Source organism: Ascidiella aspersa, chromosome 7 (genome assembly GCF_963924565.1).
Source record: "Ascidiella aspersa chromosome 7, kaAscAspe10.2, whole genome shotgun sequence".
NCBI lineage: Eukaryota > Metazoa > Chordata > Ascidiacea > Phlebobranchia > Ascidiidae > Ascidiella > Ascidiella aspersa.
Window position 1 is genome coordinate 25,944,076 of NC_139453.1, and position 14,197 is coordinate 25,958,272.

The 14,197-nt window shown below is 34.2% G+C and overlaps 3 protein-coding genes across 4 annotated transcripts in view; 1 reads left to right on the plus strand and 2 right to left on the minus strand.

Moving 5' to 3' along the window:
• Nucleotides 1-2,014: 2,014 nt before the first annotated feature.
• Nucleotides 2,015-3,382, minus strand: LOC146138674 (uncharacterized). The gene is made up of 3 exons (XM_083394067.1): nucleotides 3,087-3,382; nucleotides 2,741-2,852; nucleotides 2,015-2,373 (listed from the first exon to the last, which is right to left on the minus strand). Exons 1-3 carry the CDS (start codon nucleotides 3,216-3,218, stop codon nucleotides 2,180-2,182), a joined length of 438 nt encoding a protein of 145 aa, XP_083250193.1. The 5' UTR covers nucleotides 3,219-3,382; the 3' UTR covers nucleotides 2,015-2,179.
• A 4,480-nt stretch (nucleotides 3,383-7,862) lies between these two features.
• On the plus strand, nucleotides 7,863-10,111 carry LOC146138675 (phosphatidylglycerophosphatase and protein-tyrosine phosphatase 1-like). Its single transcript, XM_083394065.1, has 3 exons — nucleotides 7,863-8,168; nucleotides 8,885-9,007; nucleotides 9,518-10,111. The coding sequence occupies exons 1-3, from the start codon at nucleotides 7,866-7,868 to the stop codon at nucleotides 9,668-9,670; spliced, it is 579 nt and encodes a 192-aa protein (XP_083250191.1). The 5' UTR covers nucleotides 7,863-7,865; the 3' UTR covers nucleotides 9,671-10,111.
• A 105-nt stretch (nucleotides 10,112-10,216) lies between these two features.
• LOC146138676 (NACHT, LRR and PYD domains-containing protein 14-like) overlaps nucleotides 10,217-14,197 on the minus strand; it is a 31,609-nt gene continuing 27,628 nt past the window's right edge. The window contains exons 5-9 of one of the 2 annotated variants that reach the window (XM_083394060.1): nucleotides 13,612-13,773; nucleotides 12,943-13,104; nucleotides 12,223-12,384; nucleotides 11,657-11,821; nucleotides 10,217-10,818 (exon numbers count right to left, since the gene is read on the minus strand). In XM_083394060.1, coding sequence (XP_083250186.1) covers nucleotides 10,786-10,818; nucleotides 11,657-11,821; nucleotides 12,223-12,384; nucleotides 12,943-13,104; nucleotides 13,612-13,773 — 684 coding nt within the window. In that variant the 3' untranslated portion in view covers nucleotides 10,217-10,785. The remainder of the gene's footprint in view (nucleotides 10,819-11,656; nucleotides 11,822-12,222; nucleotides 12,385-12,942; nucleotides 13,105-13,611; nucleotides 13,774-14,197) is intronic. The other variant, XM_083394059.1, reaches the window with a different exon arrangement.

The following is a 14,197-nucleotide window of genomic DNA, read 5'->3' on the forward strand; positions in this document are numbered from 1 at the left end:
AAGGGGTTATTTAGCCTAATTTTAGATATTAACACAAGTCTCTTGCTATTGGCTATGATTTTGGTGTTTGCTGTGGGGAATATTGCTTGGAAGAAGTTAATTTACTGATCTTAAAGTTTAACATTTATTTGTGATACCAATCAATTTGACTGGAATTGACTTGCTATGGCAATGACTTGGACTGGAACAATAATTAGGTAAGTAAAGACTTAATTGGGACTCGACTGTGACTTGAGTAATTTTACAAGTGTATTAACTGGGACTTAAGTCACGACTATGTCAAAAATTATTACTAAACAAAGCCCAATTGAGGTAAGTTTATAATTTGCTTTAAGCTATTAGTTTTAAAGAACTTATATAAACATTAACTGGTTAACAAATATTTACCGTAAAGCAGTAATGGACTCTTCGAGTTTCTCCCACAGTTGTGTGATATGTGTTTTTTGTCCCTCGTTTCTATGGGACCGCAAGTACGTAGCTTCTGTTTCTTTCATTGTACTGTACTCGTCCAGAATGATGCAAAGTGTTTTTCCAAATATGTTGAGCGTTGAAACATACATCGACGAAGGCCCTGAATTGAAAAATTCTTATTATAATGTCTGTTTGGAGTACAGCTTAAACTATTAACAATATATAGTTGTTCAGTACAGTACACACATTTAATCTAAAATACCATTTCACAGAAAGGATTATTATAACAGTCAAGAAGTACATGACCATATTAGGCATGATCATTTATTTAAAAGGTGTTTTGAAGACCGCTAAATTTAAGTGACTGCCAACTATTTCACCCAAGTAATAAACTTTTCACTCGCTATTGTAGTTACGGAAGTGTCTAAACCTCTTAACATACTGTTAGGGTGTACAAAGTTTTTCATTTTTTAATGAACCAACTCATAAAAAGATAAATGTCTACTACCTGTCATAACATGAAGCAAACACCTAAAATAGTTTTATTCTAAGTTATCATATATATAGTGCTGACATGTATTACACAACCTTGAAGTAGATGCTTGATGCTCTGCAGATGTGGGCTTTCATTTAAAAATGTTGTGTATGATTGGTTGAGGTTTTCTTGGGCCAAATAACCTGGTGAGATAAGGCCACAATATTAAAAAGAAATTTATACAAATCACACTACTCTGGGTTTTGCACACCAGTGGCTACATGAAATAGTGAAAAAATGTACAAATATAATTGCAAAATGCACAGTTTTCAATCTCTTTCAAATTTGAATTTTAGGATTGATTAAAGCATATAAAACTTTTTTTAAAACAGTATTAACTAAAAAAATTATTCTTGCGACACTCTACTTTGTGTTATGAGACTTGCCAAATAGTAACCTACTACTGCTGCCTATGCTTACCCAACACAAGTCTTGCGATGTCAGAATGAAGCAGCATTTCATTTGCACAATTCAATTAAATATCAGTTACATAGGAACACCACTAAGAAATTACCTAGAAGAATCGACAATTATCAAGAGTAACTTTTTAACACTAAAACCATATTGCCTCAGGTCAGATCCAGATAAAAGTACAACTCACAACATTAAAAGTTTGCCAAAAAACAAAAAACATTTTTATACATAAAAATTAGTAACGTTTTTAAAACCTGATAAGGCACTTTCAAGAGAAACATTTGATTAGTGCAAGCATAACAAAACACCCTGAATGTCACATAACAAAAACTTATTTAGTATAATGTTAGTGTGCAGCATTTCTTATACTTTATCACAGACAAATAAAATCACAAGGAAAAGCAAAAAACTTCATATGTAAATAAACAAATGGTTAGCGGAACATAACTTTACAAAAAAATAATCACATTATATTAAAAAAAGCATAAAATACAAATTAAATGTGGGGCATTTAAAAACACAAATGCATAAGGTATATTAAATTTTGTAAAACTTGTATAAAGCCCTGATAAAAAGTTGGTAAGAAAATCAAACTAACAAGAGGTATATTTACAGTTTACTATGAAATAAATCAAAACTTTACCTAACGCAAAGTAATATATAACTTTGCTAGTAGGAATACAATAAAAAACACACATTATTAGTTTTCTAATGAAAACAAAAAAGCACTTGATCAGTTGTAGTTACATTTGTAAAGATAATTCAAAATAAATTGATAAAACTACTCCGAATTGTAACGACATTCAACAAATATTCAAGTTATTCATATTTTTCTTTGAATACTTCTGGCTCTGCAAGAGTCATCAGTAACATGAACACGCCAATGAGAGCGCCGCAGACAACGTAGTAAGTGGGATCTTCGGCCAAAACATGAGCATATACAGACCAGGCTGCAATCACGGTCATATAACCAGTGGCAAACTTTAGATGCCGACCAGTGATGAGAAGAACTCCTTCAAGATAAGATGTCATATGAGTCGATTTCACTAAATCGGCCATTTTAGATGTTTTTAGTGGCTTTTAACCAGAGACTAATTTTATGTAATAAAAGAAGTATTAAAATCTCGGGGAAATCTGGAGATTTTTATGCATGTGATCATCTTGTCTTATGTTAATATTGGAAAATTTAAATAAATAGATTTTTATGGAGCCCTTATGTCAAAAATTAGGCCATAAGAAAAACAAAACGTTTTTTCCACACAGTTGAAGAACAAAGACAAAATATAGACAACAAAGTCATATCAGACAATCAAACTTTCTCTTAAGCCAATAGCACAACATTTGCTGAATAATAGTAAATAAATCTTTATTTTAAGTGACCTGCAGATAGTAGAAGGAATCCTATGGTTTGTCTGAATGTGTTTTTGGTTATGTCCAAACCAATTGTCTTCCATGGAATGGAATAATAGTAATCTTCATCATAGTGCTCTTCCTTAAAAAAGTGAATTTTTTTAGTTCGAAAATTATACCATGCTAAGGGATAAATTAAATAAGTACAACATCATATCATATAAAACATGGCTATTTCATTAAAATCTAATGACTGATATACAGTAAAATACCATATTTGTACAATGAAATGACAAAAAATCTACATGTTGATAAAGCCCCTTAAATCAGTATGTAAAAGATCAAACCTTAAACACAATGCAACTTTTATACTTACAAAGTGCTTATGCAAGGTAGGGAAGTAGCGACGTCCTAACAAATCAGTTTGAGCAATTCCTTGCAGGATAAGGTAGCAGCCAAAAAATAACCTCATTAATAAATAACTAAGTCCATCTTGTCTCATTCTCATTATGAAAAGAGTTTTGTTGTTTATGGCTTACAAATGAAGTGTAAATTCCTTGAGTAAAAATGTATATGTTTTTTGCATGGAATTTTATAATTGTTTTTGATTTGATTGCAGAAGTAAATCGTTTGGCAAAGTTAACCTTTGTAGTTAACTATTAACAGTATAAGACTTAGTAATCCTGTATTGGAAAAAAATATACTAATAACACAATTTTAAGTTAAAGAGGCACCCCAGTCTGTACTTCGTGGCACTTTTTGCCAAGATTTGGGTGTAAACTGCTAAATTTACGTATGCAATCAAGGTTTTTATACTTTACTTCTAAGATTCATAGTTGTCTAGAATCCTACCACACAACTAATTGTTCAATGCATATCAGTTAAGTTTGGATGCGGGATAGTGTTGGGTTCAGGTGGGTCAATGATTTTTATTTAATAAAATTCTCCACAATTTATCTATCCTTCACAATTTCAACGTTGACAACTGTTTCATTACTGTGAAAAAAGTGGTAGGATTCCAGACAAGCGCACAACCCACTTTCAAAATGTAGAAGTGAAATTTATGGGGCTGGTCTAGAATCTTACCACAATGCACATATTATTTGGCCTGGGGTGCGGGTTTGGGTGGGTATGCAATAAATAACAGGTATATTAATACTTGACCCACCCTCATCCAAACGCTAAATCGCACCCTAACCCAAACATTGTTTGTTGCTTTAATAATCGTTTTAACAACGTGGTAGGATTTTAGACCAGCGCCAACTTATTAATAGATTGCTCATAAATTATCTTATGTGTGCAAATATTCCAGAATGCGGACTGGCCAACTCTTTCGCAAACCGCTGGTGTTGAGGAAATTACATAGTGTTAATTAACACAGCCTATAATAAACGTTGCTCTTGCATTACTCTACTAGCATAGCCATACAGTACATCAAGACACAAAACCTATACAGGGAGGGCGAAAAGTCAAGTCTAGCCCAAAATTATAGACTTCAGATATAGCCCTGAACGCCATGCCTTACCAACACGATCAGGTCCACATTTGAGATTAAAATTGCAAATGCAATTGTGTATTTAGTTCTTTAAAGACGTTTTACTGGGACATTCGGTTGTACAACTTTTAGAAAACGTTAATTTATTGCGGCATTTATTAGGGCGAAGTACTTTCATCAAAAAGCACCGTAAGTGACACAGTAAGGCTTACACATGGAATCTCACGACTAAGCGCGAAATAAGTAATAGTCAAACATACTTAGGCCCTTGCTTAGGCTAATTCAAGTCTGCACCGCCGCTAGCGGTAGTTAGGAGGGCTTTCTGGCGCGAATTAGTCCTGGCTTTGTGGATTTGTGGCTTTGTGATGCAAAAAGGGACAACTTTGTACACTACCCCTTGTCGCAGTACAAGAAAATACGGTTGTTCTAATGATAACAAAGTGAGCAGGAGTGTTTCAGTTTATTTGTTGATTACGTCACGTCATAACGTAACTTTGTGACGTTATAACTGAATGTATTATGCTCCCCAACAAAAATCCTAGATCCGCCCTGATGATGTCATATGCAGCGGTGAAAGTAAGGCGGACGGTCCGGAACGGCGTACCAGTAAAATAATGTTGCAGAAACGACGTACCGATAAAAAACATGTTCTAAACTAAAATATGTTATTTTTTACCAGGCCATGGTACGTGTCCATCCCTCCATCTCCGTTAAAGTATTTAAACTCGATTTCAGTTGCATTATTGTGATAAACACCGAACGATAACCTCAGGGTACCTAAAGTTACCGGTCCTTGTTTTGGACGTCCCCGGGGTTATGGCGTAACTTTGTTGAGTCATATCTGGGAATTTTCATGTGTTTTGGTAAGAAAACTATTTACGTCCCGGTAACAAATATATTCAACGTCTACCCCAGGTTATATGTCATATCATAAATTGCTTCAATTATTAACACATTTGCTGCAAAGTATAATGCACAAACATCGATGATAAGTCAAACGGAATTGAAGGATGTGTATTCAGAGCGCTTAATTAAAAGCCTTCAACCGCCGGCTTAAAGACGTGGTGACTGTGATCGGAATAGTGGCGGCGCGTAGTCCGTGCCAACGAGTAGTGGTAGGTACGTCACAAGCTACGTCATAACGTGAAGTCATAATTCAACCAATTTTCTACGTTATAAGGAGATCTGACGCGCTGGGCACAAAAATCAGCACGCTGCTTGATATGTATAAATGATAGACAATAGACACTGCATGTGTTCACAGCTGAATGACTGAACCGACACGTAAAACTTCGCACGTACCGCAAAAAACTTGCATTGTCATCTTGTTTGAAAGCCTGAATAGTTTTGTAGCCTAGCCCTATAATACTTACAATTTAATTGTTGTATTACAAGCACCTTGCATATTTGTGCTAACAGGCAATACTGCATTATCTAGATAATTGCGGAAATTGCATTTTGTACAATGTAGACAGCCTGAGTGCACACTGCTGCTCTAGATTTGTGCAACACATAAATGGTGAAAATATTACACCGGTTTCTTTGGTCTAAAAGATTCGCCTAAAATGGGTAGACCTATCATTTAAATAAATTTGCGCAAAGCGCGAAAAGATTTGCCTTTGGCAAGTAAAATCTAGCAAAAAATATAGTTTGTAAATGAACATGACCTCTTTCTAGGCCCAGTATGATATTGTAGGCCAGTGGTCGGCAAACTTTTTTGTCGCGGCCCAAAGTACTCTTTTCAGAGTTATTGAAGGCCCACTACGTAAAACCACTACCGGTACTAAACAGTGGCGGATTCAGGATATTTGATTTTAGGGTGAAATAATACACGGCGCCTTTATGGAAAAATTTTTCAATTACATACAGTTTAAGTTGGCAAAAAATATAGTTTGACAGGCTCTCAGGACCACATTTAGCATGTGGGCCTTTCCAAGCTGAATTTTAAAAATTCTATGCCACACAAACTTTTAAAATAAAGTGCAATGGACTATCACGCGGCCCACAACTACATTATAACACAAAGCTATTCAAAAGTAACTCGCGGCCCACTAAAAGCTGCTCTGTGGCCCACATTTTGGGCCACGGCCCACAGTTTGCCGACCACTGTTGTAGGCGATAAAGCATGATGTTATAACTTCACTAAACATAATGCGCATGATGTTAGGCCTATTTGCCTAGCCAACCATTGCGATGCTCGTGTGTCGGTACAACGACTTAAAGTTGACTTGCAGCGAACGCATGTAGTTATGTCTGGTATCGTCCATTTTTCCGCGTTTTAGTGTTTTAGTATGCTACAATTGCTAAAAAAAAACAATGCCTATGTATCAGACGCGCTGATCGCCTAGCCCTAGAAAGTATTTTAAATCGCTACTTACGAATAAATTAAGATACCTAAAACAAACTTCTGAATGTTCGCGCATATATTGTGAAAACGCTTGTCAAGTTGACATTGAACCAAAAAATACATAATCTGAAATGATCAAGCGGCAGGCTGTTTGCAGCACAGCTTATATTTTAGTGTAATTTGGAAATGTTTGAAATTTACTAAGGAATCGAATTCCAAAACAGAGGAAAAGTTAGATAAATTCCTATTTTTTAAAACGATTGAGCTTAACCGGCCTGTTGACAAACCAGTGTACCTAGCGACAATCCTATATAATCGTAAATATTTTGCAAACATGGCCAAATTTTAATATATGTTGGAGATAATTTGATTCGAAGTGAAATACTACTTTCATCGGATGAGATTCTGTTAACACAAGAATGGTTAGGTTTTTTACGGTTTGGATGTGTAGAAGCCACTTTGTCATATTGTGTTTACACAGAGAATTTTTGTTTTTAATCGATGTGTCGTAACGGAAAATTTTCAGTAAAAATCTATGGCCTAAATTCCTTGCAACCACATTGTAATGTTTGCGATATGTTGCGACAAATATTTCGCTGTCCAACGTGCTTTTGTATTCTGAAAAATGCGAAATATTTTTCACGTGTCCACACACATTTCACAAACAAATAACCAGCTTTTAATATGCAAGCTGTTCCAAAATCTAGCGTGGGAATATTTGTAGAAGCCACTTTGTCATATTGTGTTTACACAGAGAATTTTTGTTTTTAATCGATGTGTCGTAACGGAAAATTTTCAGTAAAAATCTATGGCCTAAATTCCTTGCAACCACATTGTAATGTTTGCGATATGTTGCGACAGATGAAATCAGTCTAAAACCGGTTTCTACTCTGTTTGACTCTTGTTTTAATAAAATTAGTTTAAAAAGGAAATGTTCAAATCAAAAAATAAAATTTTGCGGCAGGTTTTCAACCAGGGTTATTCCCCTTAAAGAATATCAAAATAAATTTAGATGAGATCAAGCAACGCGTTAAAGAGTTGCGTTGTTGTTACCGACGTATTAACGGCATAAATGTTGTAATATGACAAGCGGAAACAAGCAAACCTTGCGTTGTAAATACAATCTCATTTCATTCGCAGTTCTTAAAAAACTGCCAGTATTTGTGAGTTAGCTCTGGTTAGTTGAGCCAAACTTAAATGTCAGAAACTGTTTTTCATTTTGTCAAAAATATAAAATATTTGAAATAGTGTTTGTTATTAGGCAAATTCAAGTTTTTTAAAGTGTCATTTTAATGTTTTCAGTCTTGTAGATTATGGGAGGTTCTCAAACGTTTTCGAAAATTGCGTTTTACCCTACGCTTGCCTACAATTTGTTTTTGGAAAAGTTTACCTCGCGACAATGGTATTCAAGAATAGACCAAACAGTGCTGTTAGGTGCCCTGCCTTTTAGGTCAATGACACAAGACTTGGTTGAGAGTCAAGGTGTACGTGGAGTGATATCATTAAACGAGGAGTTTGAAGTCCAGAAACATGTCAATTCCCCTGAGCAATGGAACCTGTGGGGAGTCCGGGCCCTGCGGCTTTCGACGCCCGATTTTATAGCTTCCCCCTCGCAGGCAAGTGTTCATGGAATAAAATTATTTGGTTGCACCAAAAAGTTAGGTGTCCGTATGTGGCCAGTATAATCACTTCTCTAGTATTGGATTTCGATCTTGCATTTTTGACAGAGCTTTTCTATTTTGTTTTCAGCACAAACAGAACTTATCTATCCCCACTTTACCTTATTGCAGGCGCTAACATATTTTCTAGTAATTCAGGGCTGCAAGTGCGCATAGAAGACTATATGCAATCCCTAAAAGATTTATATAATGTTTAACGCAATTGTATTTTTTAAATCACACTTTTTTGGGATATTCATTAAACGTCATTGAATGACAAGTGTAAAATGCAAAATGCTTTTGAAAGTTATCTGTATACTTTAAAGTTATTTTGTGACCATGCTTGGTAATTTGTTGATAAATCTTATGTAAAAATTGTAATTACATGCATGAAGTGATTGTATAACTGTACAAAAAATAAATTGAAAAACAAGCCTTTTTTGGAAAAGATACTGTTTTGTTATAGCTACTATCGAAAACATTTGTCTAGTTGTGGAGTTTAAGCTGAAATTAATTATTTGTTATCAGATTATTTTCTGGTATTTTCATTTTTAAGATACCACTCTATACCAGCACTGTTTTCCATTTATTTACACTGGCCTAATATAACTTTTAAAATATATTGATCCTTTGCTAAGCATTTGTGTTGTTGTAATCTTGCATTGTAAACACAGGCAAATCTGAAAAAAGGGGTCAACTTCATACTTGAACATCGGGAAAAATCGGAGAGTGTCTATGTCCACTGCAAAGCTGGCAGAACGCGAAGTGCAACCCTCGTCGCTTGTTACCTTATGACGGTACTGGTTGTAATAAATATGCATATGGACTGCCATTTTTTCTTGGTTGTGCCAATATTGGGACGCACATAACCTTGAAAAACTTTGTAATAAAACAGTGTGTGTTCAATCTTTACCATATATTATTAGGGGCAATGGGTTGAGGGCGACCCAGTATATCAATCTACAATGGCCCACCCTCTACTCGAGAGCTATATGTAGCTTGGCTCCTATACTGATGTTTTACTTGCAGCGAAGTTAATGGCAAAAATGCAGTTATTGATTTTCATTAAACTGGACATATTAGGTAGACATTACAATCTTTGGGTAGCATGGTCAATTTGTATTTAACAGTATAGCAGTAAACACTTGATTTTAACCTAAATCGTTTGACACAATGACTTCAGTCTAAGTCAAGTCATATGAAAACAGGTCTGAAGTCATTAAAACACTTAAACCGTTGCAAATTAAGTGTTAAGTGGGGAAGAAGTGGTGATATTTATTTCTAAGTTATATTTGTTTTGTTTTTAGGTCTATAATTGTTTACCAGAACAAGCTATAGATATGATGTTAAAGAAAAGGCACCACATCTGGTTAAGGGAAACTCAAATCAGTTCAATCCATTGCTACTACAAAGAAAATCTTAAAGGGAAAGAAGGAAAGTACCCTTCATCTCCTGTTTGAGTTACTATAATTTTCAAGGAATGACACAAAGTCATTTTATATATAAAGAAAAAAGCTGATGTGAGTTATCCTACATTTTGAGAAATTTGGACCATTAGAAGTCACAAAATCATTTCCAAGCAATCATAAACAAAAGTAAATATGATGATAATTGTAAATGTATTTGGTTCTATACTTTAATGTTCCAATATTTCAGGTTCTTTAGAATGAAAAAAATATAGATAAAAAAGTGTTATTTCCTTTATGATTCTGGCGCTGACCCCATGATCCATTATTAGCATATATATTTTGCTATTACAGCTTGCTGAAACTTTTGTATAGTATGCCTGGTGTTTTCAATTTGGTTAGTTAAGTAGGACATTAGCAATAACACAAAACTAAATTAATTTGTCTGTGTAACAAACACTGTGAATCTGTGACTTTATTCTTTGTTTCATTTAACCTATAAATTGTTTATTGTTTTGTTTGTGATTAAAATAAATTGTTAGTGTTTATGTTTGTCCTTCAGTAGTGGCAACTCTATTCAACATATATTCCACTGCAGAAAGAGCTATAATACATTTATTCAAAAACGAAACCAAACAAGTGTAAAAAAGAAAAGCAAATTCAGGAAAAATGGATAGTTCAGAAAGTCATAAAAAGAATACAAATGCGAAGCATAGTCACAAAATGAAAACACGGCAAGCTGCAACATTTAAGAACCATGTACAACTAATGAAAAGTGAGATTGTGTGGCGCTAAAAACAAAAAAGGAAAAATGCTGAAAGTGTGATATTGCAACATACATAAATAGCGAGAGGATTTTAGGTTGTCAGAAGGATTATCTTGCAAAAGCAGGTAAAAAAAAACAGCAACTAACACAACCGCAATCAAAAATTGTTTTGTGGTGTAGTTTTGGCATGCAATATGTTATATATTCGACATACGAGCATTGATCAGTAACAGTATGTGAAGCAAAATCTCAATAACACATGTTTACCTGAACTTGTATAAAGCAAAGGAAATAATACAGTACTACTAACAAAGTTTCAACTAACTGAAGCAAGGCGATACATTATGCAACAGCAGTACGCAATAGTTAAAAAAAACATTCAAACGAACGAATCTCAAATTGATTATTGACTGCCCAGTCCAACAACTGTACAACCCTAAAAAACAAAGGATTATTTTTAACAGAAACATAGGACCCACGTAACATTTTTATGTTCAAAAAAAGTAGTTTATTGTGATAATACAAGAATCGCTCAAATTTCTAGTTATGTAAAAAAGTCATTGGCAAGTACCTCACAATTGTCACCGTTTCTATTTCTGTTGTTTAGTTCATAAGCTATACATGAAACAAAATAACCATCAACGTTCATTTAAAATTCTTTGTGTTTTATTTAGTATAAATACTTCAAAACATCATAATAAAAAATGCCCCTTTTTCTATAATCAGTAGGTCTATGCAGACTTGAACAACTAGATAATTCTAGTTTTCTAATTCAATGAATTGGGAGCAAAATGCGACTTATTTTAATCTAATTTGTGAATTGCCTGTGAGCTCTAGTTCTAATCTAATTCCGATTTTACTAAAAATGCTACTTTTGTCCAACGGCATATTTAGTCTCTCAGTCAAAACCAAAGAATTTAAATCAACGACTTGTGCAAATTTTGCTGCTTAAAATCCAAAACCTATAAAAAAATACCGCAGAATTATTGGCAATTTACATTCTGTTTAAAATAAACTGCGATTTGATTGTGAAAAATTAAATGTAATTATAGTTCAAATTCTTGCTAAACCTTCTTTTAACAATTTAGTAATTCTAATCTAATTTGGGAAAACTCAAAATGATCTAATTCTAATCTAGTTTTGAAAAAACGAAATGATCTAATTTTAAATCCAATCTAATATTAAAAAGCTAAAATAAATCTGGTTGACCAAGTCTGGGTCTATGATGGTTCAATAGAATTATTTATTTGATAAAAGTTAATTTAAAGACTTACTTGTTCTTGATCGAGGTGTCCCAGAGCATCAGTGATAAGTTGTACTCCTCTTGGAGTAAAATTGCACTCTGTAACATCGAGGGTAATTATGTTGTGAAGGCAGTGGCTGAGAAGATAAGCCCCATGGTCACGCAATCCATTGTAGCTGACATTCAGTAGCTTCATCTGCTCAAGGATTTTTTTGTAGTTATAAGCTGTTTATTTTACCAACTTTATTCATTTAGTTTATAAAATATAGCACAATTCCTGCAACTATGCAGAGATATAGAGCCATCCACATTGTACACATCAAATTTTACAGTGTAGCAAATAAATTTTGAGCTGTTAGAGTGTGAATTTTGAGCAAGTCCAAATCGGTCAGTGGTTTTAAGCGCCGTCAAACCATTTTAAACTGTTGTCTAAGAATTGACTAAATTCACTAAATTATACCACCTTTTATTATAGTTGTCCATGTTTTGGATCAAACGGTGTTCGCGAAACTTAAATTTTGGCTACAGACAAAAAAGTTCGGGAACCACTGTTTTATACAAATATAATATAATTAAAAAACAAGAGAAATATCTCACTGGTTGATCCATTTGTGCAATAGCCCTTGTCAAAGGTCTTAGGTCGGCACCTTGTAAATCGCACCAATGCACTTCAAGCATTTCGATTCGATGAATACAGCGAGAAAGGAAATTCATTCCAGCAGAACCAAGGTAATTGCATCCAAGGTCAAGCCATTTCATCTGGTAAAAATGTAAAATGAAGATGCTGATTCTAAAATATCACAATTACCTTTCCATGTCAGTTACAATGTTAGTCATAACAGTACTCCCGAAATATTTTAGTATTAAATGTTAGACAAATCATGAGCAAAGGTTCACAACATTCACTAGGACCAAAACGATTTAAGAATGTTTCAACCTTTAAAGAGTAACTCGAAAGTGAGCAAAAAATCACAGTAATTATTTAAACCCAAATGTATGTTTGTGTTGGAATGGTACAATAACAAATTTAACCCCATGTCACAATGTTGTACACCACTCAATTTTAAATGACTTGAGCTCAGGTCAATTTATTAGCAGAAAGCCAAAACTAAGACATTGCCGAAAAATGGCAAGTCAAGCCCTGGACAAAAAAAATAAATGTAAACCTAATAAAAATTGAGAAACATTATAATACCAATGTAATGTTATTTGTCTAAAAGACACAGAAGTGACTTAAGTCATTCTACCACTGTCATGAAACATGCGAAAACAACATTTCGATAAGTTTACACACTTTTTTTAGAACTAATCACTCACCGATTGGGGCATATCAGCAGCTGCAAGGGTGAACTGGTTCAGGTTGGCGCCAACAATGTTGCAATCGTACAGCCAAAGCATCTCTATGTTGTGAGCACAGGTGGCCAGAAAGTTCATGCCCTCGTGTCCAATGTTGTTCTCATTTAGAGTGAGGCTCTTGATCTGCAAATGAGAAAACACAAACAGCCAAACTTAGCTTTCAGCTTGTGTAAAATGTTGACTTGCAATAAGAAAACTACTTAGTACTTGCATTTATTAAGAAAAACCCGCTATGTAAGTTTAAAAATATGTATTGGAAAAATAACTAAATTATAAATCAAGTCTTTGTGAGAAACAATAAGTCAGAGCGTTGACATAAAACCAAGATGGTAAGTAAAAAAAATTAAATTTACCCAACTAAGAGAAAAAAACAAATTTCTTAAAGGAAAATACCTTGTTTCAACCCAAGTCATTTGTACACAAGGCTTAAGTCAAAGCTATTTGTCCAAACGACTCAATATAAGTCAAGTCATTGACTTAAGTCATTTGAATACCAGAAAATTGCCGTAAAAATACAGCAATACCACTTTGTAAGAGTATTAGCAAAATATCAAATATACTATCATTTTCTACAAAAATAGTACAAAATCAACAAGAGTACAAAAAATCTTATTTGTGAAATATATTTACACTGTGATCCATTCGAGCAATCGCAGCTGACAAAAGCTCCAGGTTATGTCCCATAATGTTACTTTCATTTAGTTCGAGCTGCTCAACATTGTGGACACATCTCGACAAATAGTTCAGGCCTTCAACTCCGATGTTGTTCTCACCCAAATAGAGCAAATATATCTGAAACAGAACACTTTTATATCAAGAAAAGTAATACATAACTTGGAAGCAAGGTTGCTAGAAGTCAGGACCAGGCTTATTTCTCTAGAGTCGGAACTAGAACTTGAGTAAGGCTACCCAAGACCTGCGTATGCATAGTATCAAATTAAAATCAATAAGGCATCAATTTGTAATTCTAAAGGTGGAATGACAGATGATAAAACATTTTCGAACCATGGTTTTGGGAAGATGAGACAGCTTTATAAGTGGACTGCTGTATATCCATATTATTTATATGGGTGGAATTAGAACCAGGGCTTTCAAATTGAAAGGTAGTCAGACTCAACTTTTTTTTCCAGCTAGAGTCAGACTTGAAAGTCCCTGGTTGTTTTTAATGGACTCCGCTGCCTTTCTTGAAAGTAATGTAGAGTTAGGTAATTAGGAT